The sequence below is a fragment of the Crinia signifera genome, chromosome 3, assembly GCF_055691185.1.
Source record: "Crinia signifera chromosome 3, ASM5569118v1, whole genome shotgun sequence".
In the NCBI taxonomy this organism is placed as follows: domain Eukaryota; kingdom Metazoa; phylum Chordata; class Amphibia; order Anura; family Myobatrachidae; genus Crinia; species Crinia signifera.
Window position 1 is genome coordinate 69,490,337 of NC_139219.1, and position 24,407 is coordinate 69,514,743.

Consider the following 24,407-nt stretch of genomic DNA (forward strand, 5'->3'; position numbering starts at 1 on the left):
CATCTTTCCAATCTACAGAGGAAGTCCTGCATTCTACATCATGTGGTCCCCCTACCTTCCTCTAAGGGATACAGCTGTTCTTGTAAGTATTTTTAGACATTTGTGTAGGAGGGATTGGCATGTGGGTGCCAATAAGGTGAAGATGAAGACAAACCCCTTGACCTCATCTTCTTGTCCCATATCCCCTGGGTCTACCACTTGCAACAATTTATCCTGGAGTTTTTATTGTCAGACGACACTTAAAATGGCACTTAAAATACAAACAAACAAAACTCAAAACTGGGTGGATAATTTCTTATATTATTAGAGAAATTATCCACCCAGTTTTGATTTATTGGAAAATTATTTTTTTGTTAATACGTACTAGTTGAAGCCCAAAATTCAAGTTAATAGATAAAACTGCTCTCATCAGTGATTGTCTTAATGTTTTATGAATTTATCATATCATATTAAATGTTATTTTGATACCCCGAGGAAGTTTTTGTATGTTTCTCTTATATGCTGCAAAGAATAAATTCATTTATATTTATTAATATTGTTTGTTTGTATTTTAAGCGCCACTTGATTTCTGTGTTCTTTGGATACCCATAAAAATTGAATTGTTGACGACAACTGATATAGGGTTACAAACACAAGGAGAACAAGGATAGTGCCATAAGAGGCGAGGGCACTCTTTAGGGTTTTGTATGGATGCCTTCAACCATAGGGGGTATTCAATCCAAGATTCTTGACAGTTGGAAACCCGGGCTGTTTTTTAATTCTTCCGACTGTAACTCAACAGCCGGAATTAAATGTCCCGTCTGTCGAGTGTCGGAAAGTCCACGGATCGGTTAAAAAGGGTGCAGATTGTCGAATTCACGTCCGTTTTTCGAAATCAGCGGCCATTTCCGACAATGCTCAATCTCCATATATGTTTGCATTGTTATATTCCAGGCTGATAGCACCTGGTGGAGGAGTGACAGCTGCTCCTGTTATGTGCTATAGATCTTTTTTTTTATTTATTTTTATTACCCTTCAAAGCTGTTGTTAACGGTAGCATTAAATAGGTGAGTGCCAATATTTCCCCTGTCGGGAAATATCGACACAGATTGAATACCCCCATAGACTACTATCATTGTTCTCTTTGTGTTTCTACAGTTACAGCAAATGAGCAGCTGGCAATATAAGTACATATCATAAGTCTGGTTATGCAATCTAGGTATCTAATGGGGCCTACACACATGCCGATTTTGTGCCATTTTCTAAGCGATTTAGCAAGGTCGCTTAGAAACTAAGCATACATCGGTGTGTGTGTGGGGGCTAAACCGATATAGATGCGCGGCCCCGCGTGTCTAAATCGCATTAAGATGAAGAATGAGCATGTCCCATCAATCTAGCAAAATCGTTTAGCAAGACCCTGCATATCGGGCGCCTTTTGTGTGGTGTCAATCTGGCATGCTTAAATCCCTAAGCAGAATCGCTGAGGCATATCGTTGACACATTTTGCACGTTCTAAGCAATATAGATGATTTTGTGCTCAAAGGAAATCTGCTATGCTAAATCTGGCATGCTATATCTCTGGCCAAAATCGGGATGTGTGTAGGCCCTATAATTCTAAGCATAGTGTTCACTTTCACCTGTCACATTAAGAACACTTCTTTGTTCTTTACATCTCTCAGGACCATGAATATTGCTAACATGATTTACGTGATAAGCAAATTATATTATTATACTGCAGCAATCACTGTTCTACAGTAATTCATCAAAGTTAATTAAGACTAATATCTTTGGGATTATAGTTAATTATTTTAGCCTTGTTATGTTCCTTTAGTACCTGTGGGTTAAACTGGCTTTTAATATTTATTATATGTACCTAAAAATGTTTGGCACTAAATGTACTCATCTGTTGACATGTGACAACTGAATGATTGAGTGTGAAATAATGAATAGTTTTTCTGAATTCTTTATAAATATGTGTTCCAAAGCTGTCAGGCACTACTACTTCTATACTTTGTAATTTGCAGTTTGGAATCATGGTAGAACACTGTTCTGTGGCGCAACTTTGTTAAGCAAAGTTGTGATTGACAGGTACTTATCATGATTGCTTTTCTATTTTAAGATACAGTTTGCCACTTCAGCATCCTGACTCATCTTTGTCCCCAATTTGTGCTTTTAGCTACATTTCAGAATGTAATGCATTATTTCTCCCATCTTTTCTAGTGGGTTCTTGTTTCAGCGTCATTGTCTAAATGCCGTAACAAAAAGTATTTACTTAACTGTCATCGTGACATTTTAAAAACTAAACATAACCCCCTGTGCCAATTTCCCAGATGAGCATTAAATCCCGGTGCTTCTGCTTGCCACCCTGCACTCTCTATGCATGAGCTGTATTTTTGTGTACCCTACACTTTCAGAGATTTCTATCTCCACATAAATCCAATTGGTAATTACAAGATCTATGGTGGAATTGGAAAGGCACCTGCCCTATTTATTTTGTGAATACTTTACTATTAATCATTGTCACAGAAAGACAATTGAGCACGTGTGGGTGGTTTTAACAAAACAAATGTTAGATTATTTAATAAGCACAGTTCAGTCAGTCCGTGTTACCTTCTGTGAGCTCCAATCAGTCTCCTGGTAATCATTCAGCTGTGCAGACTAGTTATCATTGTGCTTTGCTTCAGTCTGACTTCTAATCACTGCAGCAGTAGTTAGAATCCTGCTTGTTTCTTTCATTGGTACTGATTGGATGATTTAACCCTTATACAGGACCTCCCTGGACACACTGGGTGACATTTAATAGGATGAGAGTTTTGGTAAGAAATCTCCAGCTTTTTTTAACGCGGCAATCATTTACACTGCAAAACCAGTTTGATTTTGCAGTGTAAATGATTGCTGCTTTAAAAAAGCTGGATATTTCTTACCAAATCTCTCATGCTGTGTACACACGGGGGCGATAGGGGCTGAAATCGCTGGGAATATGGTCGCTGGCGACCATATTGCTAGTGATGGGAATGTGCCCCAGTGATAAATCGCCAGGTGCGCGCTCCCGTTTTCTGCCCCATTGTAATCGCTGATCGCGACCAGCTGATTACCCCTGCGGCACCGCCGGCTGAGGTTCCTTTTCATCAGCGACCATCTCTGGTCGCTGATGAAAAGGAGAAACTGAGCAATATATTGCTCAGCCATATATTGCTATCAATATATGGCTGAGCAATATATCGCCCCCATGTGTACGGGGCTTCACTTTCTGAATCTCTCATCCTATTAAATTTCACCCTCTGTTTTGGGTTGTAATCAGTCTGATTATGTCTTGACCTGATTCATACTAGAATTTATGCTCTGAGCTGCTCAGCAAAATGTATCTGCCTGGATCATTCGGAAAGCCTTCTGTTACCTGTTTATACGGTAGTTCTCTATGGTAACGTTAATCTGGACTCTGTGAAATATGCTAAGTATCCTACTTCAGTTATATAATTTATGCATATAAGTACCAATTCTCAGTACAAATGTGCAGGACCCATTCTGCGTGTGGGCAAACAGGTCCTGTGATGTTGGAAAAAGGATTGATGGTCTATTCTCATCTGTGGGGCAGGGAGGAGGTGGCAACAGCCTACTTAAGAACGTGAAAATGTCTTGCAACCATTTAGAAGGAGGTAAGAGATCAGGGATTTCCATCATTGCACAGACATTACCTGGACTCTGCAATGGTTGGTTTGCATTCTAGGAAGCAGGTCAGATCACTACTGCAGCAGGAAGTATCTGCTTATATAATAGATGCCTCCTGCGTGATCATACTGTACATTGCTATCTCTGCTGCTTCAAAGGAAGTAGCAGAGATAGCATCTTAAACCATAACTGATTTAGGCCCTATTAAAAGAACTGTGTGACATTTCATATTCGTGCTATTAATCTGAAATATTCTGAAGACCCACGGAACAGCTCGATGCTGTGAAAATTTGTTGTGGGTGGGACGAGGGGTCAGAGGAGAAGAAGAAGGCAGGAAGCAGCGCAGCCTGCCTGTGCCAATCACACGGCACCCTACTTCCTGCTTGCAGCTTGTGTGTGTCTATCCGGTTGCGGCGGCAGCTGCGAAACCCACTTCATATAGCCTCAGGTAGCACATGTACAGGGGAGATCAGGACTGAGTAGTCAGGACACCACAGGCTTCTCCGAGTCCTAGATAACTTCTCTGAGAGAAGCCTGTGGTGTCCTAACTCCTCAGTCCTGTTATTATGCAGGATGAGCAGCCTATGGTGTCCAGTTTTTGTGCAGGGGAAGTAGCCTGTGGTGTCCAGTTATTGTGCAGGGGGAGCAGCCTGTGGTGTTCTGTTATTGAGCAGGGGAACAGCCTGTGGTGTCCAGTTATTGTGCAGGTGGAGCAGCCTGTAGTGTTGTTATTGTGCAGGGGGAACAGTCTGTGGTGTCCAGTTATTGTGCGGGGGGGCAGCCTGTGGTTTCCTGTTATTATACAGGTGGAGTAGCCTGTGGTGTTCTGTCATTATACAGAGGGAACAGCCTGTTGTGTCCTGTTATTATACAAGGGGAACAGCCTGTGGGGTCCAGATTGTGTCATATTCTGTAATGGGCATTACTGTGTGTTCCAGAATGTGTAATGCCTTCTTCTGCCTCCTTCCCATGAGACCACACCCCCTTTTTGCTGTGCGGCTTCACAGCGCAAGGGTCCCGCCTGCTGCGGGTGGGCCTGTGTGCTGAAAATGCCATGGCCGATTTCTGGTCCTAGTCCGGCCCTGGTGGCAGCACCCAGTTATAGGGCAGACAGAGGCAGAAAGCAGGCACAGCAAGGACCCACCTGACACCACTAACCACAGACAGAGTTCCGTCTCGCACACTCTCCTATGCTGGACTGAAATTGGCGGCAAGCGGCGGGGACTTATATAGGATCAAAAACCTGTGAGAATCTGACAGCGGGATAAGGATGTATTGCCTTGTTCTGGGATGCGAGTCTGGCAGGAAATCTCGGACCCAGGCTCGGATCCCATCTCTGATTGTGAAGTTCATGAGAGCTTGGAGCTCAGATCAGAACCCAGTCATCCCTACATATAATCAATGTATTACATTATTAATGTTTTCTTTTGAACATTCGATTGCACGTTAAGTTGGTTTATCATGATAGAATGAAGATCTGTTGTTATATATTCCAACAGTTTAAAAGTCCCCAACAGTTGTACAAAATTCTCCAATTACATGCAATGTACATCTCAGACAGCGTCTTATTACAGCACATTAATACTTTTATTTTTTCTCATTTGTGTTCTATACAGAGTGACTATTCCAGTGACACAGAAAGTGAAGACAACTTCTTAATGATGCCACCAAGGGATCACCTTGGCCTCAGTGTATTTTCTATGCTGTGCTGCTTCTGGCCCTTGGGGATTGCTGCCTTTTATTTGTCACACGAGGTAAGTTTGCATTTGGTGACAATCGTTAACACATACCTGTCAAATACTCCATATAATGAATCTCAGCATTTCCTGTCTCCTAGAAATTCTTCTTCTTGTTGCATCAGATTAACATTACGTGTTCATTTTTAGCAGGAGAGCAGAAATGGGTCTATCGCAGAGATACATTATTCATGCGTAGAACTTTGTGTCTCTAATTGCGAACAGATATTTTTGGCAGTCAGAGAATTTTTATTTGTCTTTGGGCTTTTTGCTAATAGCCGCTATTAATCATTTTATTCATTACCTGCATTTCCTTTTATTTATAGTGCTTGTTTGTTTGTTTATCTCCTATAAACAGATACGGAACAATAGCAGTGGGAAAAGAATTATTTGTGATGTTAGCTGTTGTTGTTTGCATTGAAAATGTACAGTTTTATGCTAAAATGTTGGCACCCCTGGTCAAATTACATATTTCACTGTGTCTCTAAAGTGAAAGAAATAACAGCAGTACTTGTTAAGCGTAAAAACATAAACATTTATTTATTACCAGTTATTTATAGAGCACACACATAGGGCGGTATTTAATGAGGCTGATTCGTCAGGTTTTTATGGCGATTTTGTGCTGTAAGGCGAATTTTTTACAAAAAAAACGGTGAATCACCCTATTCAATGACCAGATGGCGAATACATTTCAAGGTTTCTTTCGCCATGATTCACCGAGTAGCAATCGCTATCTTTTTATGGTGAAGTGGAATGTGAACTTTTAAAATAAAGTGTTTTGTTTTTTACATTTGGTGTCAAAAAATCAGGAATTTTATTCTGAGGAGGGGCATGCTATTTTTACAGCACATGAATATATATTTAATAAAAAAATATTTATTTTTTTACACTGACCAGCCAGCAGGGGGCGCCGGAGCCGAGCCGCTCATTAGATATTCATATATTCACTGCACCCGATCGTTACATATGCATGATCGGGTGTAGTGAATATACCCGGTCCCCTGCTGGCACCCCCGGGGGGCAGCCTGTGCTGCCTGGCACCCGGGGAGCCCACCTCCCCCCCACATATGCTCTGGGGCAGGCAGGGAGACTTCCATCTCCCTGCCTGCCACCGTCCTCAGGCTCCCTGCGGCGTTCGCCGCAGGAGCTCATATTCGCCGGTCAGGGGCAGCGAGCCCCTGACTCGTTGAATACCGGAGCCGGCGAGGCTCCGGAACGAGGCGACCAGTGGCGAATGTGCAGCGAATCCTAAACAGGATTCGCTGCACGTCGCCGGTATTCACATTGAATACCGCCCATTCACTGCACCCGATCGTTACATATGCATGATCGGGTGTAGTGAATATACCCGGTCCCCTGCTGGCACCCCCGGGGGGCAGCCTGTGCTGCCTGGCACCCGGGGAGCCCACCTCCCCCCCACATACGCTCTGGGGCAGGCAGGGAGACTTCCATCTCCCTGCCTGCCACCGTTTTCAGGCTCCCTGCGGCATACGCCGCAGGAGCTCATATTCGCCGGTCAGGGGCAGCGAGCCCCCGACTCGTTGAATACCGGAGCCGGTGAGGCTCCGGAACGCGGCGATCAGTGGCGAATGTGCAGCGAATCCTAAACAGGATTCGCTGCACGTCGCCGGTATTCACATTGCATTCCACCCATAGGGGTTATTCTGGTTCAATCGCAAGGCTGCGAATTCCACCAAACCTCACCCTGCGAATGATCGCCCACCTGCCCCCCCTCACAGCGCGGGTTCACCCGCACAGGCTGCAAATGGATGTTTAGCAACCATTTGCATGCTGTGGGTAACCTCTCACATCTTTCGATCGTCGCCAACCATCAAAATATGTGGAATGTACACGCATATAAAAGTGACTTTCAAGTCACTTACATATGCGTGTACACTGGGACGGATATGGGCGGGCAGCTGACATCCCGTGATGTCAGGTGCCCGCACCCGCATCACTGCCTCATTACCTTGAGAACGCCCAGCATTCTCATGGGAACGCCAATGAAACGCTGGGTTTTCCCATATGGTAATAGGGCCGCCAGCGCCCCCCCCCCCTCCTCCACACCTCGCACGCTGTGCAGCCAGCGAACCAAAAGTTCACCGTAGGTGCACACACCCCATGTCTGCACATGCGCAGAAATGTGGATGCGCAGACGCACAACATCGGTCCTCCATGCGAATGCACAGAGGACCGAATAAACATGAATAACCCCCATATTCCGCAGCACTTTACAGAGAATATTCGAACATTCACATCAGTCCCATTTTTGTTGGGAGCCAATTAACCTACCAGTATATTTTTGGATTGTGGGAGGAAACCGGAGTACTCGGAGGAAACCCACATAAGCATCGGGAGAATATACAAAGTCCACACAGTTAGAGCCATTCTGGGAATTGACTATATGGCCCCAGTGCTGTGAGGCAGTAATGCTAACCATTGCATTGACCGTGCTGTCCCAACATGATGTATTTCTGCATTTTAGTGCACAACTGCTATTCATTTGCTGAAGTTATTGAGAAAAAAATAAAAGTGAAGTTGGCATATGCAAAAATGTGGGCACACATCCAATTTCATATTTACTTTTTTTAAAGGCCTTGAAATTTGGTTGACTCGTTAGGTTCAAATTAAGCCAGATGAAGACAATTGCGATGTTAAATGCATACACTGACCCTTTCAGCTCCTCAGAAAGCTGTGCCAACACTCAACAACTTTAAGCAGTTGAAAGCAATGGTAATTGACTGTTAAGGGTATATTTACTAAAGGTTGATTTTTCTTAGAAACTTAGCTAAACAGAAATTGTATTTCCAGGGCTAAAATACCCATTCACTAAAATATAATTTTTATATTAATGTTTAAAAGTTAGTAAATGTGTTTGGAATGATTTAGAATAAGTTGATATTGATGTTGATATTTATATATAAAAAAAATCAACCTTTATAAGTATACCAAACACTTCCAGCTTTGAATTTCTACTGTCAGAAAATGATTTAAAATTATTTAAAATTTAGATAACGTTTTAAAGTCAATTTCAGTCGTTTCAGACTGGGAGCATTGTTATTGGTCTATTTGGATTTTTATGTCTCAGTGGTGGGACACACTGGCTCCACATAGCAAGAAGAGTACACGTTATGATATTTACACAAGCTTAGCACAACTATACAGTACTAATCAGGTGGAAATGAAGACATCTGCTTAAGGCTTAGAAGTAGATATTGTTTTAACTGGTAAATTGTTGAGCAGAAAACTCAGCTCTTAAGAGGCATACACATGTAGAGATGTGTGCTAACCAATTTTGCTAAGCTATTTAGGGTAGGCGATTTCCTGGTGTACAGATCTCCCATACAGTGGGGAGCACATACACATGCAGAGATTTGTGCTAAGCGCTAAGCGATTTTGCTAAGCAATTTTCCTTTAGCAAAAAAAGGTTGCGTAGGGGTTCTGAATTTGAGATTGTGATCAGTATCTCTCGTTCTGTACACACAGAGAGATTTGCAGTCACTTGCTAAGCAATTTGACTAGATTTTGACTGCATGCACTGACTTACTTAGCAGGAGATAATTAATCTCTTGGGGCATGCACACAGAGAGATCTGTGCTTACTTTCTAAGCAATCTAGTCAGATTGCTTAGAAAATTGCACAAAACCACTCCATGTGTATGCCCCTTTAAGCTGCAAAGTAAAACCCTCAGATTTCTGCACATTCAGAATGGTCTAGCTGATACTAGAATAAGGGTCCACTGTAGTAGACTATCGGCCCATACATACATAACAATGGATTCGGTATGGAATCCTGACCGCCGAAATGCCAACTAGGGGGGGACGTGGATCGCCCCCCCCCCCCCCTTGCGGGCTCGCTGCGCTCGCCACGCAATACGCTCGGCATGCTAATTTATTCTCTCTCTATGGGTGTCGTGAACACCCACGGAGCGAGAAAGTTTCGGTATTTCGGCGGTCGGTATTCCGGCATAAGGATTTTGACCGCCGGGATTCCGACCGCCGGTAAATTGACCGCATCCCCATAACAATATCCCCCTGCCGCCGATATTGCCTTCTTCTTTATCTGCACTTTATCCCTTCACCGGGCTTTGTACATCTGCCCCACAGTACTAAGGACTGTGTTCCCATGAAAACGCTGGGCGTTCTCATGGAGATTAGACAGTGATGTGGTGCCGGGGGCAGACAGCTGATGTCACAGGATGTCAGCTGCCCGTCCTATTCACATACAGCTAAAACACCAGATAGTGGCTTAGTTTGGGTGCAAACACAACACTGCAAAATTCGCCTTTTCGGGTTTTTTCTGTTTTTTATTTTTTAAATCATAAAAACAGCTAAAATCACCAAAAAAATTTTTAGTTCCTACAGCATTATTAACTTCAATAACATCCATTTCCACTCATTTCCAGTCTATCCTAAATACCTCACACCTAGGGTTGCCACCTCTCCCGGATTTCCGGGATTCTTACGTTTTTGGTGGCAACCCTCCCGGAGGCTGTTCCAATCTCCCGGATTCTGGGATTCTCCCTGAAACCGGGTGTCTTAAAAAGCCTCCGGTCCTACCTCCCAGTCCAGCCCGTTCACCAATGCCGCTGCCGCCGAGATGCCCCGACGCGCTCGCGAGATGATGATGTCAGTGAGTGTAAGCTGCAACGGGCTGCCTCCTCTCAGTCTCCTGCTGCCAGCTGCACCTGACCTAGCATGCTCTGCCCATCCAAGCAAGTCAGCCAGCCAGCCTGGAGCCTGCCCTAGGTACATTTTTTAAACAGCCAGCCCAACATGTTTTATATATGTATATATTGTTGCGTTTATATATATATATATATATATATATATATATATATATATATATATATATTTAGAAGAGAGGATTGATAGTCTGCGCTTAACTGTCAGTCCCTTTGAGAAAATACCAGTTAGGAAGTCCCTTATATATAACACAAAGGGAATGGGCACACCAAAGTCCAATATCCAGGGGACCTGCAGCTGCTTCTTTCTCTTGGAGCAAAATCTTTGGAATCCACAGAGCAAAAGAGATCTAGAAATGGGCATAAAGAAGGCGCTTCATGGTGTAGTATTCAAAGTATTAAATTTATTAAAATATATATTCCCAGGTGCGGGTAAACATGTACTCGTACCAGATATAAAAACACTGTGGACTGGGTACCACAAGACATGGGTTTTAAACCATAGGCATAAGCTGCTCACACTGTACCAGGACCAGGACCTTGCTTGTACTCGAACGCCGTCTCCACGCTTCCCTGCAACCCAGCTCTGCGGCGTTCGAGTACAAGCAAGGTCCTGGTCCTGGTACAGTGTGAGCAGCTTATGCCTATGGTTTAAAACCCATGTCTTGTGGAACCCAGTCCACAGTGTTTTTATATCTGGTACGAGTACATGTTTACCCGCACCTGGGAATATATATTTTAATAAATTTCATACTTTGAATACTACACCATGAAGCGCCTTCTTTCTGCCCATTTCTAGATATATATATATATATATATATATATATATATATATATATATATATATATATATATATATATATATATATATATATATATACACAGTATATATACAGGGCTATTTTTCAGCAGGCTCCAGCAGGAACTGAGGCCCTTATTCTAGTTCACTCTTTCTGACAAAATATTTCTTAGGTGGACAAAACCATGTGCACTGCAGGTGAGGAAGGTGTAAAACCCCACCCAAATCTAATTATCTCTGCACAAGCAACACCTGCCTCACCTGCAGTGCACATGGTTTTGCCCATCTAAGAAATATTTTGTCAGAAAGAGTGAACTAGAATAAGGGCCTCAGTTCCTGCTGGAGCCTACTGAAAAATAGCCCTGTATATATATATATATATATATATATATATATATTATATATATATTATATGTATGTGTGTGTGTGTATATATATATATATATATATATATATATATATATATATATAGTCAGAGTAGGGATAGGCACTCATAGGATTTAGCGCAGAAAAAATGCAAGTCAAAGAGTCTTTGCTGTAGCAACGTTTCGGTTTATTAACCGTTATCAAGCTCGAGCTTGATAACGGTTATTAAACCGAAACGTTGCTACAGCAAAGACTCTATGTCTTGCATTTTTTCTGAGCTAAATCCTATGAGTGCCTATCCCTACTCTGACTATTTAGTGTGCATACAGCACACAGAAAGGCACCAAGGTCGCTGCTGTATTGGAAATACACCACTGGAGTGCCGAATCCACCCTCTATATATATATATATATATATATATATATATATATATTTACAGATGAAAAACCGCACACTGCTCCAGAGATCAACTTCGGGTGCCAGAACACATAAATAATGTCATATAGCAGGATTCCACACTAGGTAGAAAGTGATCCGCACACCAGTTTGCTTAGTAGCTTTTTATATTGAAAAATAACAAGAAAAAAATCCCAAAAGGGAATAAACAACTGCACATGGCAACATACTGAATATTTCAAGAATGGAAGGTACAGGTACTTATCATAGGTCCATCACTGCAGATAAAGTGTACTGTGGACACCCGTCACCAACTTCCAGCAGATTACCCAACAGCCTGTTTCGGTGGTGCTACCACCTTTGTCAAGGGTACCCTTGACAAAGGTGGTAGCACCACCGAAACAGGCTGTACCTTCCATTCTTGAAATATTCAGTATGTTGCCATGTGCAGTTGTTTATTCCCTTTTGGGATTTTTTTCTTGTTATTTTTCAATATAAAAAGCTACTAAGCAAACTGGTGTGCGGATCACTTTCTACCTAGTGTGGAATCCTGATATATATATATATATATATATATATATATATATATATATATATATATATATATATAGAGACAATGGCCCTTATTCTGATTGACGCGGACTTTACCGCATTCTTACGGATCGCGTCTTTTCGCCGTCTGCGCATGCGTGGAGAACGCAACGCGCATGTGCCACGCCTAGACTCCGTACCAGTTCGGCAAAATCCCGTCCAAAACTGTTGGCCGCAATCAGTCGGGAAATATGGGCGTATTATGGGCGTCATGCGGAATGGCACATGGGCGTAGTTTCAAAGTGGGCAAAACGGGGCGGAAACATGGGCGGACACGGGGGAGTACACTTATGTTGGGGGGCGTACATTCGGAAACCACTCCGAATGCACGCGATCAAAAAGGGCAGAAATGTGCGGTGTCCACAAGTGTACTATTGCTTTGCGTACACCACTCGTTCATGCGGTAGGCGAACGTACGCCTAATGACTACAACCATTAACACCTGAACCCAATAGAATCTACTCCTTTACTCATTACTCACTAATAGGACGCTTGTCAGTGCTTTAATTGAAACCATTGCACTTCAATTGCTGTAAGGGTTAATGTGTGCAATGCATGTGTTAGGCATGCTTGTAAGGATATATTGGAATCTAATTGATTCCAATTCCAAATAAGCAGTTTTTTATGAGGATAGGTAATTGAATAAGTGGGTCATGTGATGTATAGCAGAAGATACTTCATAGTGGGTTGTTTGGCGTAAATACTCCGCTTACGTGCGGTAGCACCGCTTGGCTCCCGTTTGGATGCGGTATTCCCGAGCATACTCTGTAATACTCTGTAATACCGTGCCGAATCTGAGTGTTTCTCCCGCACACGCATGGTTTGTATGTCGTCCGTAAACACGCCCTGTTCTTAAAGAGTGAGTCCGTCCGAATGCGGAGGACACGTGGGCGTTTCTACGGACGATGGCCGCACGCGGCAAAACACCGTGGCGTGCGGACCGCACCGTAAGAATGCGGGAATATCCGCACCGATCAGAATAAGGGCCAATGTTCTCCAAGGCAAATAGCCCTGGAAAGGAAGAAGCGGCACTCTCCGGATTTGTAAATCAAGCGAATTTTAGTGCATCACAAAAAGTTACAACATAATCGTCATAGTCGTCAACGTTTCAAGGCTAGTGTGCCTTTTCATCAGGACGAAATCAAGTGCTATTAGTGCTGTGCAAAGAGAAGAATACAGAGATACAAAAACCAGTGTACCTTATATGCCTGTGTGAGCTCGTGAAAGCGTGCTGATTCTGGTATCCAAGCGTGTCACTTCCGGGGGTGTGTGTGGCCGGGGCCGGCCGTCAGCTACGTCAGCGCTCACTGATGTGGGGGCGCGTCATCTGTCAGCAGCGCCGCACGGACCTCACTATCCCGGTGTGTAGACAGACGCTTGGAACCTGTGAAAAACAAGAAAGAGGACCAACCTATAAATAAACTGGTTGGAAAAACTGTGCTTGTGAACAAAAGTAAACGTACAGGACATAATTTTAAAAAAGATGTGATAAAGAGAACGGATAAAATGCATAAGACATGGAGATAGACAAAGTGCTGACATATGTGGGTTGACATAACCGCTTAAGGAGATAAAACATGGTATATAAAAGACAACAACATGCTCTAGATTCCTGAAAGGAGCAAATAAACATTACATGAAAGCACCCCAAGAAATTTTCTCATTAAGTCCGTTTGGAACCAATGTGTTCAGTCGGAAAATCCATTCAGACTCCCTCTGCGTCAACATCTTGTGTCGATCACCACCTCGGGCTGGGGGAGGGATATGGTCGATTATTTTGCATCTAAAGTGTGTAAGGGAATGGCGAAATTCTTTAAAATGCTTGGCCACTGGTTGGTCCATATCTTTGCCTTCTAAGGCAGCTTTTATGGCAGAGCGATGAGCCGCCATACGCTCGCGGAGGGTCCTGATCGTCTGTCCAACATAATATTTGCCGCAGGGGCAGATGATGATATAAATAATGAATTGTGATTTACATGAAAGAACATGTTTAATTTTAAATTTTTCCCCCGTGTCTGGGTGTTTGAAGAATGTTCCTGCTTCCATGAAGCTGCAGGTGGTACATGAGGGGCAGCGATAACAGCCAGGTTTCTTCTTTTTAGTGTTGAACAGAGTTGGGACGACTGTGGTGTTGACATTAGTTTTCATAACAAGGTCTTTGATGTTTTTTCCTCTGCGGTAGCTAGGCATTACATTTTTGTTTTTAAAAATGGGGAGGGACTTGTCGCTCGTGACGATGGGCCACCAGGAATGCAATGTTTTAGGCAAAGCGATGCTGGTTGGAGTGAACGTGGTTACAAACGGGATGCGATTGTCCAACTTGTTGTCACGGCTTTTGGGGGCAAGTAAGGAGTGCCTGGGCATTTTTAACACCTCATTTTTCTGTTTAGATAATGTGGAGATGGTGTAGCCACGATCCGCAAATTTTGTCACCATGGTATTGAGGGCAGGTTCCAGTGCGTTGGCCTCGCTAGTAATGCGGGCAACCCTGATTAATTGAGATTTTGGTAGTCCTTTTTTCAGGGCTGGCGGGTGGTTACTGCTCGCATGTAATAGGGTGTTGCGGTCTGTTGGTTTCTGAAAGACCTGTGTCTGCAATCGGCCCTCTGAGATTGAAATAGATACATCCAGGTAATGTATTTGCGTAAGGCTGGTGGTGTGAGTAAATTTGATCGCGCTGTCCAGGGAGTTAATGTGGGTGACCAAGTCTGTCAATTCTTGTTGGGATCCAGACCATAGGATCAGCAGATCGTCAATATAACGACAATATAAGACAATTTTATCATAAATGTTGGCGTCCTGGAAAAAAAAGTCATTTTCTGCTTCAAACATAAAAATGTTTGCCAGTGATGGAGAGACATTGGATCCCATTGAACATCCAGTCAATTGGATATAATATTCGGTGTTATGCAAAAAGTAATTTCTGGCCAGAGTGTATTGTAAAAGTTGGAGAAACAATTCAATGTCCAATTTGTCAAATCTGACTCTGTAAAGGAAATTTCTCATGGCTACAATTGCCTGTGCATGTGGGGATGACAGTATACAAGTTTGACACGTCCAGGGTACAGAGTACTGTGCCGGGAGACAAACAAGGGAGCTCGCTCAGTTTGTTTAAAAGATGGGTGGTGTCTTTGAGGTAATGAGGTTGCACAACGATATAAGGTTGGAGAAGACAGTCTAGAAATTGAGAAATTGCTTGCGTAAGGGAACCCCTGGCAGAAATGATGGGTCTGCCAGGGGGATTAACCGTATTTTTATGTATTTTAGGTATAGTGTATATCACTGGTACAATCGGGAACGGCTGAATCAGAGTGTCCAGAACCTTTTTGCTTATATGCCCTTGCTTGAACGCCTGTGTAAGGATGGCATCAATTTCATTTTTGAAGACTGGCGTCGGATCACCTTTCAACTTGTTATAGGTTTTCTGATCAGATAGCATGTTGTCAAGGTTTTGGACATATGTGGTGGTGTCCTGAATGACAATGGCACCACCCTTGTCAGCGGGTCTAATGATAATTTCCGTTCTTTTGGAAAGTTGAGACAGTGCCCGTTGTTCATCAGGATGCAAATTGGAATATTTGTGTTTGGTAAGTTTATGACACTTAGTTATGGAGTTGTCTACAACCTTCGCAAAGGATTTCAGTGCCGGGTTGAAGGATTGAGGGTCAAAGGATGATTTGGCATGTTTTTTTAGGAACATATTATGGGGGTCTGTAGACGTGAAGGTAGAGTGTTGAAAATGTTCCTTGATGCGCATTGACCTGTTGAACTTGTGTAGATCAACTTTCCATTTAAAGTCGTCATGGGAGTTAGTGGGGACGTAGGTAAGGCCACGGTTTAAGACTTTAAGCTCATTGTCCGAGATGGGGTGTGAGCTGAGGTTGAAAATCAGATTCCTCTCTTGTTGGATGGAGGCTTGGTGGATACGGGAGTTTTGTCCTCCCCTCCTCGTATATCTTGACCGCGTAGGTCCAGATTTGAACGGGTGGACCGGCCTAAAGGGATCTGACCCTGGTTGGAATTGTCATCAGAGTCCTCGTGAACAAAATCACTGTCACTTGTATAACGGGACTGATCGCGGTGTGTACGGGGTTTTCTGTTTGGTCTGAACTTAGACCGACCTCTAGGTCTCTGTGGTTCCGTGCCGTTTAACCATCTGTACACCCTACACTCCTCATAATCAGATTGTACTGTATTCCATTTTTTCTTTTTAAATTGTTCTAGATCCGTTTTGTATTGGGCTAGCTGGGTCTGGAGTTTCTTCCACAAGGCGGTATGCGTTTTATCATCCAGAATGGATTTATGGGCAGAGCGAATCTCTGAGGTTTTAATTCTGGTGTTTTCCAAGATTTTGCCCGACTCCTCAATTACCAGGATCATTAGATCCTGGCTACATTTATTGAGGATTGAAATCCATTTAAGACAAAAGTCGGGACTGTTTCTGCCAATAGTGGGAACATTGTTAATACGAAAGCCCCTCGGGATCATACGGTGTCTGAAATAGTCCGATAAGGTGGTGCCATGAAGCAAAAAATCTATTTCTATATATATATATATATAAAATTTGTGTGTGTGTAATGGACAAAAAGCTTATTTTAGATTTTTAGGTATTAGAGACCATGCCCATTTATGTGCCCATGTCCACTTTTCCGGGAGCACGCGTGCGCATTATGACTGTGGAGGGGGAAATCTCCAGGAATCGATAATGAGTAAGGTGGCAACCCTGCTCACACCTCACAATGTTGTTTTTAGGCCAAAAGGTTGTACCAAGCTAGCTGGATGATTAAGCTAAGCAACAAAAGTGGGCGGCACAAACACCTGGCCCTGCAGTGGCAGACAGGATGGCAGTTTTTAAAATTGTGCCAAAAAATGCCCCAAAGAGCACATAATGCAAAGAAAAGAGGTGCAAGATGGAATTGTTTTTGGCTCCTCCCACCCACCCTTGTGTTGTATTTACATGACATGCACAGTTTAACAAACCAATCTTTTCAGTGAAAGGGTCTGTAACAACTGTGGCTAAAATTATGGGTTTGTTTTGGCCCCCACAAAAAAAGGGTGCTTTGTCTACTGTATAATTCCACTGGTACTGTTAAATCTGCTGTTTAAGTACAGGGGTGCCATTTGCTGTATAAGTCCAGGGGTGCTGCTAAGTCTGCTATATATGTCCAAGGGTTGCCACTAGATCTGCTGTATAAGTCCAGGGGTGCCTTGTTTGCTTTATAAGTCTAGAAATGCTGCTAAGTCTGCCGTATAAGTCCAAGGGTGCTGCTTAGTCTGTTGTATTAGTCTAGGGGTGCTTTGTATTGATATAAATGGAGGACAAACAATGAAAAGATCAGGAACCACTTCCTGCTACTAGTGCTGTAGCTGCTGCCACTAGACATGACTTTGACGATGCAAGTCCATCAAAGTCATCTGCTAAGGCCAATGTCCAATGTTGTAGAGCACTTTAAAAAAAAAAGAAGAAATCTTGTTAAAGCACAGGAACCAGCGTTCAGAAATCTCACAAATCTCCTTCTCATTTTCTCCGGCAACTACATCCGAAAAGTAGCTTTTCCAAACACACCCGCTACAATTACTGAGATGGCTACTGTCTACTGTCACTGCATATGAGCATCCAAGTAGGCATGTTAGGCGGTCCATTTATTTTTATTTATTTACAGTTTCTTATATAGCGCTGCATATTCCGTTGCACTTTACAATTTGATCAACAGTGATAAAACATACTGGGTAATAACAGACAGATATAGAGGTAGGAGGGCCAGGAAGACCTTTACCAGCAATTACCTAAACAAAGTACAGAGTGGAGGAATTAATAGTCTGTATAGACCAGGATGTACACACTGATGCGGGTGAGGTATCGCAGGATCATGATGACATCTTGCCTCTATAGATACAGTTTGTGCAGACAGAGATTAATTCCCTCTCTTTTTGTGGTGGTGGGGGGCAAACCAATATTTTCATCCACAAGACTTAGCAGCACCCCTAAAACTGATACAGCACACAGGGCAGCATCCCTGTATTTGTATGGCGCACAGGACAGCACCCCTGTTCATCAACTCTATCCCACAGTACCTGGATCATACTCCAGTGTGTCTTCATTGCAATAAATTTTTGGTACAGTATCACCAGTACAACACCCCTATCCCACAATACCTGGATCATACTCCAGTGTCTTCAATGCTATTTAATTGTTTGGTACAGTACCCCTGTAGAGCACCCCATCCCACAATTCCTGGATCATACTCATACAGTTTTTCTTCAATGCAACCTACGTTTTGGTTTTATCACCCCAGTACAGCACCCCTGTAATTTACGGCAGACAGGCAGCACCCAATTATTTGGCAGACAGGCAGCACTCAATTATTTGGCAGACAGGCAGCACCCAATTATTTGGCAGAGAGCACCCATTAATAATAATAATAATATCTTTATTTATCATCAAATTAAAAGTCCGATGTAAACAATACAGCATAGACAAAACAAGAAAAGAAAAACCATATCAGGAATACAGAACCGTACTTCACCACCAAATTTACAACCAATACTCCCACTATTTATTTAAAATACGTATTGCCGGTGGAAAGAAACTCTCTCTCTAAAACATCTTACACAAAATGGAGCGATTAATCTTATTTGATGGCAATAAGTACAGCTCTTCACTAGAATGTGAGGGATACCTCAAAATACTCTTCAATTTTAAGAGGAGCCGTTTTTTTCATATATACGTTATTCTACTGGTAGTCCCTACCACTCTCTGAATAGATTTGCGCTCAGCGGCAGAGCAAGAAACAAACCATACCAAGACACCACACTTTCAATGATACAGGAGTATGACTTTACTAGTATTCCCTTGCACATACCAGTTGAATGCCGTTTTCTTAGGAGTAGCAAGGATCTGACTTTTGAATATTAAGACTAAAGATGTGTACACACGAAGTGACTTTGGCTATCGATTTTGACTATATAGAGAATTGCACAGTATTCAGCCACATTCATTGCAGATTCGTTCCCGAAGCATGCCCCCATTTAGTCAGTATCGAATAGAACAAAGGTTCTCAAACTCGGTCCTCAGGACCCCACACAGTGCATGTTTTGCAGGTCTTCTCACAGAATCACAAGTGAAATAATTAGCTCCACCTGTGGATCTTTTCAAATGTGTCAATGAGTAATGAATGCAGCATTGCACCTGCTGGGTGACCTGGAAAATGTGAACTGTGTGGACCGAGGATCGAGTTTGAGAACCTCTGGAATAGAAAAATAGACTGTGTAGGCAAGTCTATCTTAACTATCTCGCCAGTAGAATGTATTTGGCCTAGGGCCGAATTGCAAGATAGTCTAAAGATGCCCGTGCGATGAACTTCGTCCTTTTAGTACTAGATTGCATAGCATCTAGTACAAAAAGCATACAATGGGCTACAACACCATACTTTTTGTACTAGATACGATGCAATCTAGTACTAAAAGCACGGGCTGCACAGACTTTATGTGCTGTGCGATGGGATGCCCACGGGTGCGCACATCGCACAGTACCATTGTACCATGTATGGGCACCTTTAATCTAAAGCACATCTGAAGTGCGTTATTCAAAATCAAATTGGATAGTCAAAATCTGCCATGATACAGAATCGAACCATGTGTAGACACCTTAATAATGTGAATTCCAGAGGACTGTTCAGTTATGGTTTCAAGAATGTTGTTAAGTTCTCTGGTGGGCTAATGACTTGATAATGTCCATCTTCTAACTGATCTGTGCCCAAAACTTATGTGAACTTTTCTTTGCAAATTTATTTCAGACTACACAAACGCATTACTTGTATTAGTTGTCACCAGCTCTGATGGAGGTGCCCAGTGGGGGCACTGGGGCAGATGTATTAAGCCTGGCTAAGAGATAAAGTGGAAGGAGATAATGTACCAGCCAATCAACTGTGTTTGAAATTTGACAGTTCGTAGTTGATTGGCTGGTGTGTTATCTCCTTCTGCTTTATCTCCACTTTATGTCCAGTTTATCTCTTTGCCAGGCGTAATACTGGAAGCAGGAGCTGCAGCAGCTTTCTCCTCAACCTAGCACACGCTGTGGTGTGGTTCGGACACGGAGGTGCTTAACATATAATTTTTTTATGTATTTTATTTTAAGAATGCAAGGCAATGCCCCTAGAGAAATACCTTGGCTTGGCTCTCCACTCCCCTGATCATTCAATGTGACCACTCACATTGGTGATGCATTCTGATAAAATCTGACAAGGAATTGGGTGCACCTGTTTGCAAGTTTAAAACGGCCTGCACACAAGGCAAATAGGGTTATTACCAGAGGTGGCTCCAGAGGGGGGGGGGGCTGCAGCACAGTTCAAAATAGGGAAGCCACTCCAACTGCCATTCCAACTGAGTCACTGGCATTGGTGTTGCTTCCTTATTTGAATTTTGGACTGTGCCCTCTGGAGTCGCCACTGGTTGTTATTATCCTGTTCCCTTTCCTACCACATTTTCTACCACGGTTTTACAGACCCATAGAAGTTGTTGAGCATATTAAGCTCCTCTTATATGAAGATGGGTGTAAGTGACAAAACCAGGTCTGATTTTTTTTTTGTGCCAAATTTGATATGTATTAACAATGTTACATTGCAGCCATGTACTCAGGGTGTACTGTTAATAATTATTTGCAAACTGTTAGTGGGGAATGCTTTTTCTCTTTCCCCCACTCTCATGGGTTTCACTGTAATAACATGCAGATCTACTGTGAATCACTGAATAAATAACTTTGTGCCAATTTGATCTCTTGAAACAGTTGTCATTACAAAGTGCAATTTAATAGATGTGCTAGTGTGCTTTAGTGACACAGATCTGTTTTGTTGTTGAACTGTTCCTACTTGCCTTACTGGGATAATAACATGCTACCCGTAGGGTCCTGGTAAAGAGCAGCCATATAATAGTTGGGTTGTTGGGGGTGATAGCGTAAGTTTAAGGTATTTGTAATGCAGTTTAGATAGCTTAACAAGGTCAACAGTCTGAACATGATAGACAGTGCTTGATTAACCAATAGGCTGATTATGCTGCAACGCCAGGACTGAGGGGGTGCCTTGCAGGTGACAGCCGAGGAATACAATTAAGGCCTAATTTATTCCATGCTTAGCTATCCTGATGCACTGTGGGGGGTCAAGGAGGGGACTGCCAGATGGCTGTGCCAATGTAACTTGCTGATGGAACCATTACTTTATATACATTGTGCTTCAGAGCCTGTCGGACTGCCTAAAGCCAAAGTCTCCTTCACACGCCACAAGCATTAGATCCTACATGCCAGTTGTATACCCTTCGCTACATAAACATGGACATTATGAATGGTGAATCCCTAAGCACCCATACACTTGTGTTGAACATTATTACAAGGGGAGCTACATGTGTATTAGCCTAGGGCGCTTTGAATCTTTAATCAGGCCCTGAAGATGGACACTGTTAAGTTGAAACCATGGCATCCTAATAATGTTTTACCGTTATGTTTGAAGTTGTAAACACTATTGGCCATCATCATATTTCAGTCATCATCCGCATGTTGGAATGACAGGGTTTAGACCTAATGCTGTGTACACACTGTGAGATTGGCAGGCACGTCTATTTCTGCTTCGATAGATCGAAAGCAGCGCCCTACCGTTCCTTCCTCACTCACTCCTGGCCGATGCCGGCAACCCGTCCGGGTCTTGGCGGTCGCCTATATCAAATCGGTATTGACGGCCGCGTGCAGTCGGCCCATGTGTACACCTAACAGTGTATCACCTTATAACTGTCTATAACAGAAATGCATATGGAGGTATTTTGACCTCCAATTTGCATCTATTATAAGATATACCATTGAAGATTACACCATGTAGATTAAGCAGTAACAATCATTAGGACTGCATAAGTAGCCTGAAATGGTAACATGATATATAGTATTCCTACGTTACACACTTACTACCTAAAAGGCTTCTATAAGTACAGTACTGTAGTGTAGAATTGAATTATATTGACAGCCTCCCAAGAGCATTATTTTCTAATTTCTTGCTACCATTTTCTCATATCCATGTTAATGCTGCATATTATCCCACTGTACCATAATACATTGTTATTAACCTGTTAGATGCTGTGGGGGGAATTTACTAAGAATACGAATACGAAAAATCGTATTCATATTCTAAATATGAATGAAAACGAATGAATAAGACTGTTATATGCCTATTGAAATTCATAATCCGGAGGATAATTCACTAAGCTGCTGTATTAAAAATTTTCGTATTTGCCGATGGCGTATTGATTCGTATTGAGTCGTATTTATTTGGCGTATTCGTATTTTCTTATAGACTTTCGCATTTCAAAATACGTATTTCTAAATAGGAATTCGTAATTTTTTTCTAACATTACACTAGTTACTGATTGGAGGATTTCTCAAACTAGGAAGTGTTCACGCAAGCAAATATAAGCCCCCTACCCGCCAAAACTCCTTGTGGGTTAGTTAGTGGTGGAGATTGGAGTGTGCTGAGCGAAGGAGTGAGGTTGGTATTTTTTGGTGATTTCTAGTGTGTATTGTTTTGAAAGAATTCTTGTGTTCTTGTTTGTCTTGTACGTTTAAAAGTTTGTCTGGTACTTGTGTAGTTTCACGGTGCCAGCATGGTCATCTGTGGGCTAACTTCTGCATTTTATCACATGTGTTAAATTTTATCATATGTCAAATACACTTCCAAATCAAGGTCTAGTTTTTTGGTTTTATTTTTTTACGATTCATATTCGTAGTTTTAACGAATACGAATTGTTAATAAATGACTAAAGTAAGTTGTTTTCATGTTAAAAACAGGCGTATTTGATCAATGTTGTAATCATTCGTATTCAAAAATACGAATACGCCATGAATAAGAATACGCATCACCGTATTTTCAGGATAGTAAATCCTGAAAATACGAATACACATAAAAAAATTTGTATTTTGCTGTATGAATACAAATTTTTTATACGATTTTGCCTTAGTACATTTCCCCCCTGTGTGTCACATTACTTGGAAAGTGGTGATGTCCATGTGATTCAGATTACAGTAAATAAAGGGCATTATTTTTATTAGGAATTTTAATTGTATGTAACAAAACTGTTATTAGTTTTACGTGCGTGTTGAATGAAATACATGAAATTACATTTATTTAGTTAGGGAACATCATTTTACAATTGGTTTTCTGGAGTGTACACGCTAAGGGATGATTATTTTTTAGTTGATGGCATTTACAATGCAAATGAATGTTGGAGATAACATCTGAAATGCGTATAAATTTAATTTTGCTTTTAAAAAATGTAATAAAACTTAAAGTTCAATTCCAAAGTTCAGCACTGAAATGAGTGTAAATATAATTGAACATCAAAAATGATGTGCTATGCATAACGGGGCTGTTTTGAGAGTTTCAGGCAATACAGTATGGGGAATCTTCCATATCCAAAATGCTTAGGTCCACAAGTCTTTTGGATTTTTCCATATTTTAGAATATTTGCATACTGTAATGAGATTTCTTGGGGATGGGACCCAAGTCTACAAATGTTTATGACCTAATATACATAGCCTGAAGGTAATTTTATATATTATTTGTGTATAAAACATGTTTAAGTACACTGACGGATCAGGAATCAAAGGTGTCACTATCTCAGTCTGTCTTAAAAATGACATATTTTGGAATATATCATTTTTTGGAATTTGGATATAGCAGATTTAGGTATCCTATTAGTCCTGACCATTTTTGGTCAATAAAAAAATGGCCCGAATCCGTGATGTATGACCCATGATGATTATCGTGGTATCCAATTAGAGGCCAGTGGTTAAGGATGCTAATCGTGTCACAAGGAGATCCACTGGGAACCCTAGTTGAAGCCCATCACAAATTTTAAGCAACTTTGAACAATCCACTTTAGTATTCCTGTATCCATCCCATAAACTCATTTGGACATGGACGCCATACCTGCTATATACTCTGATGTGTTTACATACCTATCACAATATGAATAAATTAATATTAATTAATACAAATGCCCAATCTACAGCATGAAAGTGCCTGTAATATATTCAACCGCAGTCTTTCAAAATATGTATATGTACTGTAAGTACAAAGAATATTTGACTGTCAAAATGTGGCCATACACTACTGCGACTTCTCGGCAGTGTATGGCCACCCGGTTTCCATTG

The 24,407-nt window shown here is 42.0% G+C and overlaps 1 protein-coding gene across 2 annotated transcripts in view; it reads left to right on the forward strand.

The window, feature by feature from the left end:
- The window catches only part of SYNDIG1 (synapse differentiation inducing 1), a 283,353-nt gene that overhangs the window by 199,877 nt on the left and 59,069 nt on the right, over nt 1-24,407 (forward strand). For both annotated transcript variants that reach the window (XM_083175961.1, XM_083175962.1), the window contains exon 3: nt 5,265-5,402. In XM_083175961.1, coding sequence (XP_083032087.1) covers nt 5,265-5,402 — 138 coding nt within the window. The remainder of the gene's footprint in view (nt 1-5,264; nt 5,403-24,407) is intronic.